We start from the raw sequence: 16,647 nt of genomic DNA, 5'->3' as shown, positions 1-16,647 counted from the left end.
ATTTCGGTTTGAATATAATTCTAATGTAGTGTTTCCTAGACTCTTGTGCATTATGTGTAGCTGGTTGCAAACCTTTCTCATATACTAAAGTGTTGTTCTTGTCTCGGAGCCCCGTGGCTCTGAGTAGAGCCCGGTGTAAGTTGGCACTTCGAGGAGAATAGGAATCAAAGGAATCCACCCCAGCACATAACAAGCATGCGTCAGCCAATTATATCTCACCAAGGCGGGATGAAGAGAAATCATAGCCCCTAGAATTTGACATTCAGGTTCGTATTAAATGATTACCCTAATATGGCCGCCGGCCACGTTGTTGCGGCGTATCCCTGACTATAAAAGCGTCCCAGGTCTACCGTTGTCCTTAATCCGTCACTGGCTCACAGACCAGAGGTAAGTGAGGACGTGGCGTTGATACGTACTCGAGATGCGTCCCCTGTAATTGCTGTTCCATAGAAAGCCTGGCCCGACCCTACACCTATTCCGCTTTTACACAATGTCATCTATGCATACGGAAATTATAAAGCGCTCTGAAAATGTTTAACATTGTTCCGCTCTCCGTTATGTGGAGAGCTTGTCCAGAGTATGCAGACACCAGCTGTGCCCTCTGCTGCTGTAAGCGATCCCGGAGGCGCGCTCAGCAGGGCATTCAGACCAGCCGAGCGATGGATGCCAGGATGGGCTGTTTTTTCCCCTTTTATTGCGCACAATGCCGGGGTTCCTTAGCGGCGTGGAGCGAGCTCATCGACCAGTAACCACGAGCAGCCGGGCCTACAAACACCTCTCTTGTCTTTCAGCCTTCGGGGTGCCCGGTTCTTTGTTCTATTGTCTTTTCCACCTGGGAGGCAGCATAGGTAAGTGGTATTTTCAAAATACAGCCTGGTTTGGCGTCTGCATGGCGGTGAATATTGATGATGGGCAAGTGCAATTGTCTCGCTCTCTGTCGAATTAGAATGTAAAAGCAAGAGAAAGGGATTACAAGTTGTATAATGGTTTATCCAGGACAATAAAAAGAAAAGAGTATATAATAGTTCATTCTGGCATGACTAGCCAGAAAGTAAGCCAGTTAGCCAGCTGTTTGACGCTGCACTAGTTATGGGTCTTGTGTTCATGGCAGAAACCCTTAATATCGGAGTAAATGCAGGTGTGTGTGCTTGGGATTCGAAAACAGGAACAAAATAGAAAAACCAAGAATCTGTTTGATAGGTTGAAACTTCTGTGAACTTTGAAATGCTTTCTAAATGCTTCTTCAATCCACGGTACAAAAAAATAGGACATTTATAATTTGTGAAATGTGATGTAAGTACCTCGGGGTTAAAAATGTTGAAAGGAAGTGCTGGTAATAAACACACTGCTGGCTTTTTGAAAGTTATTAGAAAGCCAATTAAGATGAAGCAGCATTCAGTTTATGTCAGTCAGTCAGTCATAAGCTTTTATTCGATATGCAAGATATCTTGTAAGCACATAAAAAAATACAATTATTACAGTAGGCACATAAAAACCACAGCTACAAGAAGCCAATATGAATTTCATAAGAAGATAAAAAGGACATAAATTGCCCATAATAAATTATCTAAAAAAAGTATTAAACAGCTACTGACAATCTCTTGCAACGAATAAGCCAGGACCACTTTAAAAAGTTTGCAATTCCACACACTAAAAGGGGGGAAGTATCCGTAGTTAGGATACGCAGGGCTACGAGGTGACTACGTGTGCCCAAATTGCGACAAAGGGGTTTCAACCAGACACTCCTAGGCCTTGCATAGTCCGGGCAAACAAATAAGACATGTACAATGGTCTCGGCCTTGCTTGGACAACACGCACAGTTGGGAGAAATACGGGGCACAGGTGACCAACTCGATACCACTGCACCCAGGGGGAGGCATCCAACTCTAAATTTGAAATAAAGGGCTCGATCAAAAGGGAGAGTTATCAAGTCCAGGTAGGGTTCAAAAGCCACAGTGTCTTTAATTTGCAAAAAGGCGACAGTCGACTTGCAGTGATTAGAGTTTGTAGTTAACCGCTCCGCACACCAGTTCCAATAAAGCGCCTTGACGACTTCTTTTGGAGGGGCTGAACGTGATGACCAACAGCCTCCTAGACCGACATACTCCAAAAGCTTTTTAGTATCTCTTAGCCACTTTATCTTAGCCCAACCCCCCAAGCTCATTATTTCCCCCAGGGCATCAGCATAAGATTTTAGTTCTTCACCCCTCCAGATTCTTGTCCATAACAAAAGCGGGCGAAGCTGGGCCTGGTCTTTAATATTTTTACAGCCCATGTCCAACCGGACAGGTACGGATGGAGTGCTCAGGGGCACGGAGATAAGGGATTTCAATAGCTTGCTCTCCGCTGTCTCTAGGTCGTTCAAACAACAGTGGCCCCACAATTCTGCCCCATACAAGGCTGATGACACTACTTTAGCCTTGTAAATCTCAACTACTGGGGTGAGTGAACTCCTTGGAGAGGCCCTGAACTCCCTCATAAGGGCACCTCCCACTCTCCTATGGCTGAGGACCATTTTGTCAATATGGCTAGCCCAAGACATCCTATCCGTAATCCGAATACCGAGGTAATCGAATTCGGCTACTTTCTCTAGGGGGATCGAGTTTAGAGTCGGTGGGCGGCCCAGTTTCTTAGGAGGATTTAGGACTAGATATTTTGTTTTATCCACATTTATTGTTAATCCTCTTACACCACAAAACTCCTGAAATCGTGTTAATAATTTCTGGAGACCTTGAGGGGTCTTCGAAATCAGGAGCGTGTCGTCCGCAAAAAGCAGGGTGGGGATACGGACTCCTCATTCAGTTTATGATTTCATTGACACACGGTGACGGTATGACTGACAACCGGAGGGCGTGACTCGAGCGCTCTACCTCCAAGCACAGGTGCTAGGATTAATTGATAATTCACTGATCTCTGGCAGCAGGCGAAAGAGTAGCAGAAATGACCTGAAAGCAATCTGCCTCCCTGTGGTTCATGCGCCACTTCCCATTGTTACTGGTCCCAAGGTCCTCATGTCCGGTTAAAGTAGCTCTTAGAAGATGCTTCTCACGTTGCATGGGTTCCTCAGTGCACAGTCCCACCTGCATGCATGGCTGGATCACCCAGCTAGTCATTTAACTAGTAACTTCATTGGTTGTCCAGTGTGAGAGATTATGTTTAAAGCTTATGGTCCTGGGCAGGAATAGGTTTGAGGGAGAAATATTTGAGAGATCTGCAGGGATAGACTTTGTTAATATCATCCCATTTCTGATTGTCATTGTGAGATGTCAAGAAGTTGTCACAGTATGTAACCTGTCCGGACCTGAAGAGGTGGACTAAAGTAAAGTCTTCTGTTGGTCAGCAGCGTTTGGCAGATCTCTTCACTTATTGCATGCCTGTTCAGTTGGCGATGGGTGGTTGACTGCTGTGGACTGAAACACTACTGGATGTAAGACCTAACTAACCCAGAGCAGTTTTGTGTTATGAGAGTGTAAAAGTGTTAAGCATCATAAGGGAATTGTTATTCTGTCTGTATGAACGACAATCCAGTCCATTGATTTTAATGGCATTATTTGGGTCCGGGAGGGTTATATATTGTGTTTTATTGTAGTTGAATTTATATTATGCTTACTGCCCCTGATGAGGTTTACTCTGGACAGCATGCTCCTCCTGAATCCAAGGTTATTGGTTAATCTAGTAGTTATTAGGATTAGCATTGTGCTTTCAAGAAAACCATTCCATGGATTTACTCCAGTTTCTTTGTGATAATTTAAATTAACAGGAGTTATGTGTGATTATCATTTGGAGAGGGTATGGGATGTCTTGCATTTGGATGATGGGATTAACGTATGGAAGGGATTTGGTATTGTTAGGTTGCAGGCATAACTTTTAAAGTAGGAGAGGATGTGATTTTTGAAATTTGGAATGAAATGATGGCAATTGGCAGAAATGCAGGAATAAAGATTAAGGCAAACATGCATGTGACTTAAAGCGGGCTGATCTCAAAAAGAGGTGACATGCAGAGGATGGAAAGTAAGGAGGGGCACTCATTAGAAAGAGAGAGGAGAGTTTTTCATGATGGGTTTTCGGAATACTGAGGAGGCTCTTTAAAACAGCATGCAATCTGAAGATGCAGAACTGTAGAAGGAAGCAATGTAAGTTCAAAGGACCATGGTACAAATCCCATTTTGCACATGTAGCAAACCATGAACTCCATGAAGCCTCCGTCCTGTGTGCAGATCCTGTCTTACCTCTCTTGCTGCACATAGGAACTTGTGTATAGTATTCTTGCCAAATATTGCAAAGGTTTTGATAGGTATGTAAAATGGAAAGGTGGTGGCTAAAAGTGTTCGAAGGCAAACACATGCACCTAACTGCCTAATCTGGTCCAATGAAGCACTAACATTGTTTACTCAGCCATCCCAAGACTGCCTGTGCACCTGTTCCTCATACTGTCTTCTATACAGAATGAGGACGTAAAGTAAAGACATACCGGAAGCGCTAGTGTGAGAGTGCGAAACAGAGCATAGCTATGCAAGGGATGGTCCATGACTGAACATTAACAGATGTTTAAACATATGGATCCAACTGGGGAATTACTTGCACTTACAGCCTAAATTATGTGATCCCAACTCCCACTGCAAGACGACAGAAGTGTCAGACAACTAAGAATACCACATGGGAGCTGTCAATCAGTAAAATGAGATCAAATGTGCTCAAAGCTATTTTCAATTTGCTAAACATCCAAGCATTGATTGCTAAGTGTGCAGCTACCTTTGGTGGCCCCTGCTTACTGTTCTCCTGCCTGCACTCTGTCTACAAAGTGGTCTAATGCTGGGGGTTAATCATGGAAAGTGTACTTGCAGAACAGTTGTGTTCTTTGACACTAGACCTCACATGTGTAAATACTTGCATTGTCACACCTGTACAACCTCCATTCCTAATTTCAGCTCACTCCTTTAATACCGACCAGGATTTGTCCATTTGATCTGGACCTGGGAATATCTGGATATTTTTACATGATTTATGAGCACTGGTCTTATCCATTAAGTTATTAACCTCTTTCCACTGCCGTAGGCCTGTTTTCTCTCTGCCTCATCCGTTTTTCTGCTGTTAGCGCCGGGACGCCTCTCTGCTGGGGCAGCTGCCGTGCTTTATAAATGCCATATAACATAACATAACGTCTGATTGATAGATCTAACGTTAGCTAATGAAATGACACTACAAATGTATGGTACTGTTGTAACTTAATGGCTCCTCCCCAGCGTTCCGAGTCCCTGCTGCTGAGCCAGTGTGTGAGGTCATCTAGAATGTTTTGAATGTTTTGAGTGGGATTGAGTGTCAGTTGAAGATATGGGCTTAGCAACAAGGATGCTGCTCCTGGTGGGGCTCAGCTATGTACTTACCTCGATTCTAAGTCAGAAGGGTAAATAGGTAAAATGCATAATGATTTTTTATTGAACTCCAATTCACTTCGACAGGAACTCCACAACCATGAGTTCGGACGCTGAGATGGCCATCTTTGGGGTGGCAGCCCAGTTTCTCAGGAAGACTGAGAAGGAAAGAATTGAGGACCAGAATCGTCCTTTTGATGCAAAAACATCATGTTTTGTGATTGAGCCAAAGGAGATGTACCTGAAGGGTGTCATCCAAAGTAAAGAAAGTGGCAAAGTCACTGTGAAGACCCTGAGTGGTCAAGTAAGTGACATTGGACACAGTTACTGACTCACTTAAGGTGTGATTCTCCGTACACAGTCTGGCAAACCTTCAACTGTTTCTTCTTACTCACAGACACTCACAGTGAAGGATGATCAAGTCTACCCGATGAATCCCCCTAAGTATGATAAAATTGAGGACATGGCTATGATGACTCACCTGAATGAAGCAACAGTATTGTATAACCTCAAAGAGCGCTATGCAGCATGGATGATCTACGTAAGTACAGTGACAATATGCACATACGTTGTAGTGTGAAACAAGCTATTCTACTCCAGACATTTGATCTACATTTACTCTTCAATTTGCATTGTCTGTCACTGATCCATCTACAGACACTGTTTCCATAGCCACTGACTTAGATTGGATCCCATGACCTGTTCATTGATGGAAGTGGTCAACCCATCTCCTTTGCAACCGTCTAACAGCACTAACATTTTTAAGACACTTACACCAATTCCTTAGGCGATGCACTGCGATTTTTCTCCCGCCATCTTCCCCCTACTCATTACCTCAGTAAATGTGTTTCTTAACTGCCAACCCTTCATTGATGTCAGGCCCTTTAGTAATCCTTTTGATTTCTGATTTCATGGCACACAGTAGTGATCGCACCCCAGCACAAACAGGTTTCACGTGCAGCACAAATAGGTTTCATGAGATTATTTATTTTCATTTTGTGGGCATGTTTCAGAGTATCTTCAAGGCAACCTGATCGAAGGGCATCATTCTCACAGCACACAGAGACTTATTTATGTTTACACACAATCATACACAAACAGACATAGTAATTTCTCCTCAAACATACTTCCAAAATGGTTTCGCCATATTTCGTGCACCTGCACCGTCAAAGTCTTCTTTATGTGTCACTCACTACCTCGCCCCAACCAATGTATACCAATGCATTCTTTTCTGTTTTCCCTCAGACCTATTCCGGTCTATTCTGTGTAACTGTCAACCCCTACAAGTGGCTGCCGGTGTACAACCCAGAAGTGGTGAATGGCTACCGAGGCAAGAAGCGTCAAGAGGCCCCTCCACACATCTTCTCCATCTCTGACAATGCCTATCAGTTCATGTTAACTGGTAAGTAATCTCCCCGACCATAGGATGAATCTTTGTTTAGAGACAGACACTTCCAGGAATTTCATGCAGCAACTAATGCATACAGGCATACAAGAGTATCAAGCATAAGTAAGCTGGGGTAAATACCCGAATAGAGAGTCAGGTGTCTGCTATGTCTATTTGTCTGCCATAAAATAAAGTTTCTATGAATTCTTCTTCCGAAGAAATATTTTCTGTTGCTAATCTTTGCCTTGTTCTGCATTTTAATTGACTATTCCTAATTGTTTCCAACCATAGATCGAGAAAACCAGTCAATCCTTATCACGTAAGAGTGCTTTCATTAATATAACTAAATAGGCTGCGTTATTGGTTTGCATGTTTTTTCATAGCCTTCTTTGTATTCCACAGTGGAGAATCTGGTGCAGGAAAGACTGTGAACACGAAACGTGTCATCCAGTACTTTGCATCAATTGCAGCCTCTGGTGACAAGAAGAAACAGGAGCCACAACCTGGAAAGATTCAGGTATAGCAGAGAAACCTTGCTAAATGTCCTTTCATGAGGACATTGAACTAGAATAGTCATCTCATTTTGCTAATAACTGATGATAAAATATTGCATCATTACAGCATTCAAGTGAGGTAGATAAATCCATCTTGCTCCTTCAGAAGAAAGTGTGGGCAGCAATATTTCCCCATTCTTTGTCCTGCCTCTAGTTTGACTACTTTGGAAATGTTCAATATGTCTGATGAAGACACCATGTGGGGAACAATTAACTACATCAGAGCTGTTGCAGCTGGGCATTCTGCAACAGCAGGCTATGCATGAAACTTTACGCTCAAATTTCCTCTCAGGACCAAATTGTGCCAAATTAGTCTCTCTTCAGAGTTTAAAGCCTTTATGTTGGCACGTTATAGTTAAAATTGACTTGAGCATGCTAAGTGAACAAGCGTGGGAAGAACTGTAAGCCAGGGGTTATGTTTCAGTTGGTCATAGAGAGCTCTGTGAACACTCACCATACATAAGAGATATTGAAGGTAGACACCTATACCAATGTCTCCTTTGCTGACTACAGATAAGTGAAGAGTATGGTAGAAAAGTCATGAGCTTTCATCCTAGTCTAGTTAAGCCCAGTCTCAGCAGATACCCCTAGGAATTACGTATTCTATTTTAATAAATCTATCCCTCAAGAATGTTTTTAATGATTAATATATTCAGAATTGATATATATATTTATACTCATATTATCAGTGTTATTTGTCCTTCTGCTTAATTGGCTCAACCCAAGTTTCTAATTTATTTTAGTACTCCTTCTGAGTCCCAAGGAAATCCTGATTTTTGTACAAAAGATAGTATTGTCCAGAATCTGGATTTCAGGTAGTGTGGTAATTATTACTCACATGCATCTATAGAATTTAGGTGGAGGAATCTATATGATCCCAAGTTCCTCACCTAAACATACAGGGGAAGCATACAATTATACTGCTTTATCTCCCATTCTGTGGTTCTTAACACAGTATAATACTGTAATACCCACTGGGTAATGAAAACAGGCATTATAAACTTGACTTAGTCCATGTTCTCTTCATGTGTCGGCACTTGTTACTGTGGAACTCACATGTTGCAGTGGGAGTACATATTGAGTGATTCAGACACAGGTATAGAAGAGAGTAAAATCATATACTACAAGACTCAGCAGAGTCTTTATTAGATTTCCATGATCATCAAAGGATGTCGAGTTTGCGCTCTTTAACCTTCTATGGACCAATATGACAGCCCTTTGCTCATTGTTAACATTTTTAGAAGATGAGGATCTAGGATCAGATTTTACTTTATTGCAAATTACTTTCTACACTGGTTTTCAACAAAAGTATACTAATTATTGTATAGTGGAATATTCAAAATGGCATTTCACAATTCGAAAATATTTTTCTTCTAGGGCACCCTAGAAGATCAAATCATCTCAGCTAACCCACTGCTGGAAGCCTTCGGTAATGCTAAGACTGTGAGAAATGACAACTCATCACGTTTTGTAAGTTTATGACTGAGCTATTTTCTCTCCACAGCTGATTTTAGTAATTTTCAAGTAACATCAGCAATATACTTTAGTTAACTCTTCTCTGAGAAAATGATTCAGAGGGATGGAATCCTCAGACTCTGAGTTGGAGATTAAATTATACATAGGAAGGACTCTCACTAAGTGGTTCAGCTGTGGAAAGCCCCTAATTTCTTTGAGTCAGAGTATATATTCAAGACTATGGACGTTCGTCACATCTTTTAGTTAAAGAAACAGGCCACTCACCCCTTTCTCACACTTCAATTCTTTATCGCTGTTCACTTTCTCTTCTCCTCCCCGATTGCTCTTGAGCTCTCTTTCGCTATCTATACGTATTTTACTTTATCCTCTCTCTCTTCCTTGCCCCATGTACTTTCTCTTGCCTTTATTTTACACTCTCTTTTTCTCCATTTCACTCCATTTGTACCATGTCTATATTTCTAGGATCCACCTTGTATCTTACTGTTAATCCTACTGTGTTAAGTTTCACTAATATTTAATGAAAGATTTGTCTAAAATCAGAAAGAGTAGTAAAAAGTTTGATTAAATCCTGTTTCGCAATACCATTATCTGGTGAGGTGCATACAAGCATATGCATATAGAGATGTGTGTGCATGTATATGTTTTGTCAGGAGTTGAATGTGTACCCCATCCTCTTAGTCAGGTGTCACATAAAATTGATAGTTCATTGTCTACTGGTATGTGTATTCTTTAGGTCAAGCTGTTAAATGTAATTAGGAAAAGCAGATTTCAAATGATTGCAATACTGTGTTTTACAAAATAGAATTCATCATAAGGCACATATCTTTATTTATTAGTATGGTCTAGATGGGAACTACTGTTCACACCCGTATGGAGAATTACACAAAACTGTGTGGGAAGAGATATGGCTTACATCTCCCGGCCTTTAGACCATATGTCTTGTCTGTAGCTCACTACAGACCCAATCACACATATTTCCACATCACAGTGTATGTTGAAGCACTCGATAAAGTGAGAAGAGGGTAGAAAGGCACATAGTGAAAAGACAGCATTTATATCAGAATCCCCCCTTCAAAGTGGAGGACAAAATTATCAACCTCATGCCCCCTATCCATAAATTTCCCACCTTGAAATAGCTTGAGGGATTTAGGGAAAACCTTCCACCATTGATCGAAAACTACCAGGAATTCTGCAATCTTTCCAAGTCACTGAGCATAATAGGCACACATCTTCAAACAAAACACAATGCTTTATATACAAGAGTGTGTCTGGGAATAATCAATGATCTTTTGTAGTGGGGCCCTGGGTTACTAGAGCGCAGGCAAGACTGCATGTTTTTTTTAGCAGATTTGTATTCTAATAAGGGGAAAACCCTGTAAGCAGAAGAACCAGGCATTATGAATCAAGTATGCAGAGCATTTGCATGATATCGGCTTCACTTGCTGTCATCACAGGTGTGAGCTGCCATGTTTATATTTCATTTTGGCCAGGATGTGTTGCTGTGCCTTATGCTCTTGTGAAGGCTAGTGGCAGGGGTCTATATTTTCTATTATTCTTGTTGTGCATTACCTGGAAATAATCTCTCACATGAGTCATTTTTTAATACCCTGCTTTTAAAAAAAAAGATTATTATGTGTCGTTCCGAAGCTAATGAAAAAGCACTTGATATCACTATATGATAGTGGCAGTTTCAATGCAACATGTTTTATCACTATTTCACAGGGTAAATTCATCAGGATTCACTTTGGGGCTACAGGAAAACTGGCCTCAGCTGATATTGAAACCTGTAAGTTATAACAAGTTAGTAGAGTGGCAAATTTACAGTTCAATGACAATGATGAAAACAATAATGCCTTTAATATTTCTTCAATTTGGCAGATCTTCTGGAAAAATCCAGAGTAACATTCCAGCTATCAGCAGAAAGAAGCTACCACATCTTTTACCAGGTCATGTGCAACAAGAAACCAGAGCTTATTGGTAAGTATGAGTCTGCATGGCCCCATCCATGAAATCTAAAATTAAAAACACTCTTCATTATCCACTTTGATTAATACTAAACATCACCACATCTCTTATAGATATGCTACTGATTACAACCAATCCGTATGACTTTGGATATGTGAGCCAAGGTGAAATTTCTGTAGCCAGTATCGATGACCAGGAGGAATTAATGGCTACTGATGTAAGTGTTAACTTTGTCATATCTTTTCTAAAATGTTTATGGGCAAATGCTTGATCTCTTAGATCCAGATGATAGTAAAATTAAATCAGGAGTATCAATTTACATATAACAAGTGATAGTAGAGTTGTTGTAAGTTTTTAGGCCTTTCTGAAAACCCGACTGGAATTCCCCATTCTATGGTTGTCTAAATGCAGACCTAACTAATTTTTAATGTTTTTCTTGGGAAAAACATTCTAAAAAAGGAGGTCACCCTGTGATTTTAGGTTTCCAAGTCCCAATGATGCAAAACACTGTAAGAGGAAATGTGGAAATTTCACACCAGGCGAGTCTCTCCAGGCCCGTTTCTCAGAAACCCTTTAACAAACCTTAGCAGATTCACACTTGCTTATGCAGCATTAACACATGCTTATTCTTCAATAACACTGCAATCAAACACACAGTTCAAAGTGGGTGACCTCATATAAGACAATCACATATTGTTGGGTAATAAACAGTACAAGGGCACAGTAGACCCACATTGCTGAAAGAAACAGTCTACTGTAAAGCATTACATTTAACAGCCATCACTGAGAGATGCTTATTATTAAACAGCAAGGGTTCACTTTTCTAAGTTGTGCCCTGCATCCTGATCCTTCCAACATGTCTTTAATGGTACTGTGTTTTACGTACAGAGTGCCATTGACATCCTGGGCTTTAACCCAGAGGAGAAAATAGGCATCTACAAACTGACTGGTGCAGTCATGCACCATGGCAACATGAAGTTCAAGCAGAAGCAAAGAGAGGAGCAGGCGGAGCCAGACGGCACTGAAGGTAAATGTTACAATGTTCTGTCGTTTTTGGTTCACACTGGTATTGGATTTACACATGTGTTGTCGGAGCTCTCGGCACAGAAATGTTCATTTTGCTAAATCAAATACTGGCATTACATGGAGTTCCACACCTATGCCATCAAGGATTTTCAATCGCATTCTTTGTTTTCTTCTGCTTAGTGGTAACTACTTATAGTGGAATTGACATAAAAATAGATAACAGAAAAATAGAGTGAATGCACACATGGTCAGCTAAAGTCCTTGCATTTAAACACACAAATGAAAGATAAATGCCAAGGCTGGCTTTTCACAAAAAATATGGATTTTATGTATGCTATGCAATGGGACTGTCGTCATGAAATATGGGATATTTGCAAAACCTTTCATAGCTAAATCTCTATTTTCACCAAAAGTTTACAAGAATAAATTATGTCATACAATTTTTCCTCTTGACTTTCCATTGTCAGAAGAAAAAGCAAGTGGTAGTCCAACGTTCGGATTAAACTCACAAAGTTATGCCTGTGAATACCAGAGGCAAGTCTGTTATGTCCTCCTTATTTTGCCCAAAAAGTGTTTGTAAAACAGGTACATTGCAGGACACTCATACACCATATGTAAAAGAATCCCTCTCACAGTTCTAGGTTCGGTTTGTGTTTAGCATTATTTAGGGTTGGTAGCATGTTTACGTGTGTTTTTGAATATTATCGATAATTTGTGGGTTTGTGCAATTATTTTGACTGTTCCAAATATCCTCAATAAGTGTATTTTTATGATTGCAGTCGCTGACAAGATTGCTTACCTGATGGGTCTAAATTCAGCAGATCTGCTTAAGGCTCTCTGCTTCCCAAGGGTGAAGGTCGGGAATGAGTATGTGACCAAAGGCCAAACTGTTCAACAGGTACAGTAGTTTTGTCAATGCTTTTCTGTCTAGCACTAGCAATGAAAAAACATGCATACTCATTAAAATAATATTTTTACTAAGGTTTACAACAATGTTGGCGCGTTGGCTAAGTCAGTCTATGAGAAGATGTTCTTGTGGATGGTTGTTCGCATCAACCAGCAGCTGGACACCAAGCAATCAAGACAGCACTTCATTGGCGTCTTGGATATTGCTGGGTTTGAGATCTTTGATGTAAGTGAAATAGAAATATTGTTAGCCAGATCTGTAACCTAAGGAATTTGAAGATTAGTACTTTTCTTATAATTCTACTCACAAACACGTTTTGCCTCTTGGTTGTTCAGTTCAACACACTGGAACAGCTGTGCATCAACTTCACCAATGAAAAACTGCAACAGTTCTTCAACCACCACATGTTCGTCCTGGAACAGGAAGAGTACAAGAAAGAGGGGATTGAGTGGGAGTTTATTGACTTTGGGATGGACTTGGCTGCCTGCATTGAGCTTATTGAGAAGGTAAAGTTGATATTGTTACTGTGCTAGAGCTCTATTGTATTGTTTGCTAGACATCTAAAGTGATGGATCCTTTAATCTTAATAAGAGACATTGCCGCCCCTTGCATAGTAGATGCTATTAACCTTTTACTAGTTTAACTCCATGATGTGCCAATATGACCATTAAACAAAGAAAAAATTATTAGTACTGTGACTGTTACACCCAACCTAAAATCTAGAAATAGAAAATCTAGAAATGAGTAACCTTTCTTTAAAAAAATATACCACAGAAAGAAAAGCAGGGTTGTAGAATTGTCTATTGATACAATGACACAAACTACCTGTCAAGCATACTGTCTAGCACAAGCACACTCCAATTGTTGTCTCATTCAGTCCTGTTTAGCACTTATATCTGTTTATTATAGATCAGTGGCCGTAGCTTTCCATATTGGGCACTAACATTATACTGTTAATTCATTATACATGGTAATAAAGATTACAGTTGCCCTACAAATCCACACCCCCTCTTACAAATTACAGGAAGTTCACTTCACTAAGCTATGTTGTCTTGCTATTTATTCAAGCATATCTGATGCCTAACCACTACATTTATATTTTCTCATCCTTCAGCCCATGGGCATCTTCTCCATCCTGGAAGAGGAGTGCATGTTTCCCAAGGCAACAGATACTTCTTTCAAAAACAAGCTCTATGACCAGCATCTGGGCAAGTGCAACAACTTCCAGAAGCCCAAGCCTGTGAAAGGCAAAGCGGAAGCCCACTTTGCACTTGTGCACTATGCAGGCACAGTGGACTACAATATCACTGGCTGGCTTGAGAAGAACAAGGATCCACTGAACGACTCTGTCATTCAACTGTACCAGAAAGCATCTGTGAAGCTATTGGCCTCCCTCTACTCTACTTATGGTGCTGAAGGTATCATTTTAGATGAAATATCTGTCTGTCTGTCTGTCTGTCTGTCTGTCTGTCTGTCTGTCTGTCTGTCTGTCTGTCTGTCTGTCTGTCTGTCTCTCTATCTATCTATCTATCTATCTATCTATCTATCTATCTATCTATCTATCTATCTATCTATCTATCTATCTATCTATCTATCTATCTATCTATCTATCTATCTATCTATCTCAGTTCTCCTTTCTGGATGAAAAGAAGGGATTGTGCAGGTCTCACATAGCAAGGTCTGAAGAACTTGCAGCAGGTAATTGATACAGTCAGAATATGTTATGCTGCGGACCATTGATGGTCCTTGCTGCATCACTGAAGGGGCTAGATTGTATGTTAAATACTTGCAGGTCATAGTTAACATCTCATATAATTATATATAATACAAGACTACTGCTCAATGCAATATAACAAATTACGAATTGACAACTTGGAACCCCATCTATTTTCAAGAGCAGGCGTTAAAGAAGGCATCCATGGTTAACATTATATTAATTTATTCAGCGCATTGAACACAAGCCCACTTGGGACCATTGTACTCGTAATGAGACCCTACATGTAGGAAAGAGCACCTTTCCCTCCCTCCCCCAAACACATATGCCCAAATGACAATACTGCTCAAGGCAGTAAGGTGCAGAATTTGGTAGATATTACTAATGTGTTCTCACACTTTATCAAACACATTGGTTGTCATTCTGAAGGCTACTATAAGAATGAACCCAAATCGGAATTAAAACTTGTGCACAAAGGTCACATTGATCATGCAGTTTTTCACCACATAGATTTTGCTAAATAAACACCAACAATGCTGGCCACACAGATTTTGCTGAATAAACACCAGCAATGCTGGAATGTGTGTGGGGAAATCCCAATATACAGAGTTTGGCATCTCCGAAAGGGTGAAAACTTGTGGAATTACTGTGTGATCCCCCTTTCCGAACTACGGCACTAGGAATGGGTAGGCAATACTGCACAAGTGGGATATCGAATCCGAAGGTATCTCCATTTTTGGAGGTGTTATTGCACACAATGATGCCACAATCAGTGAAGTCCTTAGAAATATATCAGCAATGTTTCATAATAAAGAATGGAGCAAAAATAAAGAAACAGAAAATTTGACACTAAATATTACCACAATGACACTATGGTCTTGCTATTTGCCTGCTTAATGGAACACAGTATGTCATATTTTTATCTGTTTACTCATGTTTACAGCCATAAATTATCATGTCAGTTCTTTCACCTTGTTCCTCTTTTCAATTAAGAGGCCGGCAAAAAGGCAGGCAAGAAGAAGGGTGGTTCTTTCCAGACTGTGTCAGCTCTGTTCAGGGTAAGCCACATTCACAGATTTATTTTTGCTTGAATATATAGCGAAATGAATGCAACCATTATTCAATGCTTTAACCACAGGAAAACTTGAACAAACTGATGTCCAACCTGAGAAGCACCCACCCCCACTTTGTGCGTTGTCTTATTCCCAATGAAACAAAGACACCTGGTAAGAGAACATTGAAGTTGCTAAGTGGTAGTGAGACGACTTTGAGAGATTTTATGGAAGGCTATAAATCCTTCATTCATACAGTCAGTCATGGTGTACAATTGCAGAGGAATAAATGAACTTACAGTTGCTTAGTATCCTTTTGTGTATAGCATATATAACTATTTTGCATCAAAGGGTATATATGAAGAACACACGTACATGGTCAAAATGGCTCTGTGAACCGAGCTCTACATCATGGGCTTAGGATTTTTCAATATAACAGAATATTTTACAATACATGATTTAGGTGTCTACAATGTAAATGGTGCTGATATATTCAATTTGGTACATGATTAAAAGTGCACTTTTAGTTTTAAAGCTTATTTTTGTTTGGATTCTTTAAGGCGCCATGGATCACCATTTGGTTATCCACCAGCTGAGGTGTAACGGAGTTTTGGAAGGTATTAGAATTTGCCGAAAAGGATTCCCAAGCAGAGTTTTATATGCTGACTTCAAGCAACGGTATATGTTACATAAATATCACCTTTGTTTATCATTGTATTTCTCTGCCATTTTCATATGTCAATTCTAATGTTCAATCTAGGTGGGTTTTACCCCTACACCTATTTAATGCCAGCATCAATTGAATAATAACACAGCAAAGAATGAAGTCACATTATATTCTAAGGAGAAACTGCTTAGACAAATGTGCAACTTCCCCCAGGTGTGGTACCTACAAGGAAATTTGTTAAAACGAAAACCTTGACAACTTGCTGTTTAAGCATTAATCGAAAATTAAATACTAATAGAAAAAGTCTATATGAAAAGTGTATAGAAACCTCAAAAGGGTGCTTTCATCTATTGATCTATTAGCAAGCAAAACACAATTTTAAGTAAATCAAAAAATGGATTGAGAATTTGGAATAGGATAATTTCATGATTACAATTAGAGCGTGTGGGAACATATAATTAAAATGTGTAAAGATGCCTGTATTCTTGTTCCTGACTACTAGGTAGGATCAATGATGTATGCCTATG

At 40.2% G+C, this 16,647-nt stretch overlaps 1 protein-coding gene across 1 annotated transcript in view; it reads left to right on the top strand.

Annotated features, from left to right (window-relative positions):
- Nucleotides 1-365: 365 nt before the first annotated feature.
- Nucleotides 366-16,647, top strand: part of LOC146809878 (myosin heavy chain, skeletal muscle, adult) — a 35,901-nt gene continuing 19,619 nt past the window's right edge. The window contains exons 1-19 of the mRNA XM_085616734.1: nt 366-387; nt 792-848; nt 5,460-5,676; nt 5,770-5,913; nt 6,618-6,774; nt 7,051-7,078; nt 7,162-7,276; nt 8,691-8,783; nt 10,512-10,575; nt 10,668-10,766; nt 10,868-10,971; nt 11,643-11,781; nt 12,560-12,678; nt 12,763-12,912; nt 13,023-13,193; nt 13,802-14,105; nt 15,395-15,459; nt 15,540-15,627; nt 16,014-16,131. Of these exons, the coding sequence (XP_085472860.1) occupies nt 5,473-5,676; nt 5,770-5,913; nt 6,618-6,774; nt 7,051-7,078; nt 7,162-7,276; nt 8,691-8,783; nt 10,512-10,575; nt 10,668-10,766; nt 10,868-10,971; nt 11,643-11,781; nt 12,560-12,678; nt 12,763-12,912; nt 13,023-13,193; nt 13,802-14,105; nt 15,395-15,459; nt 15,540-15,627; nt 16,014-16,131 (2,162 nt within the window). The 5' untranslated portion in view covers nt 366-387; nt 792-848; nt 5,460-5,472. The remainder of the gene's footprint in view (nt 388-791; nt 849-5,459; nt 5,677-5,769; nt 5,914-6,617; nt 6,775-7,050; nt 7,079-7,161; nt 7,277-8,690; nt 8,784-10,511; nt 10,576-10,667; nt 10,767-10,867; nt 10,972-11,642; nt 11,782-12,559; nt 12,679-12,762; nt 12,913-13,022; nt 13,194-13,801; nt 14,106-15,394; nt 15,460-15,539; nt 15,628-16,013; nt 16,132-16,647) is intronic.

This window comes from Triturus cristatus, chromosome 7 (assembly GCF_964204655.1).
Source record: "Triturus cristatus chromosome 7, aTriCri1.1, whole genome shotgun sequence".
In the NCBI taxonomy this organism is placed as follows: domain Eukaryota; kingdom Metazoa; phylum Chordata; class Amphibia; order Caudata; family Salamandridae; genus Triturus; species Triturus cristatus.
The sequence above is the reverse complement of the archived record's forward strand: the minus strand, read 5'-3'. Positions and strand labels throughout refer to the sequence as shown.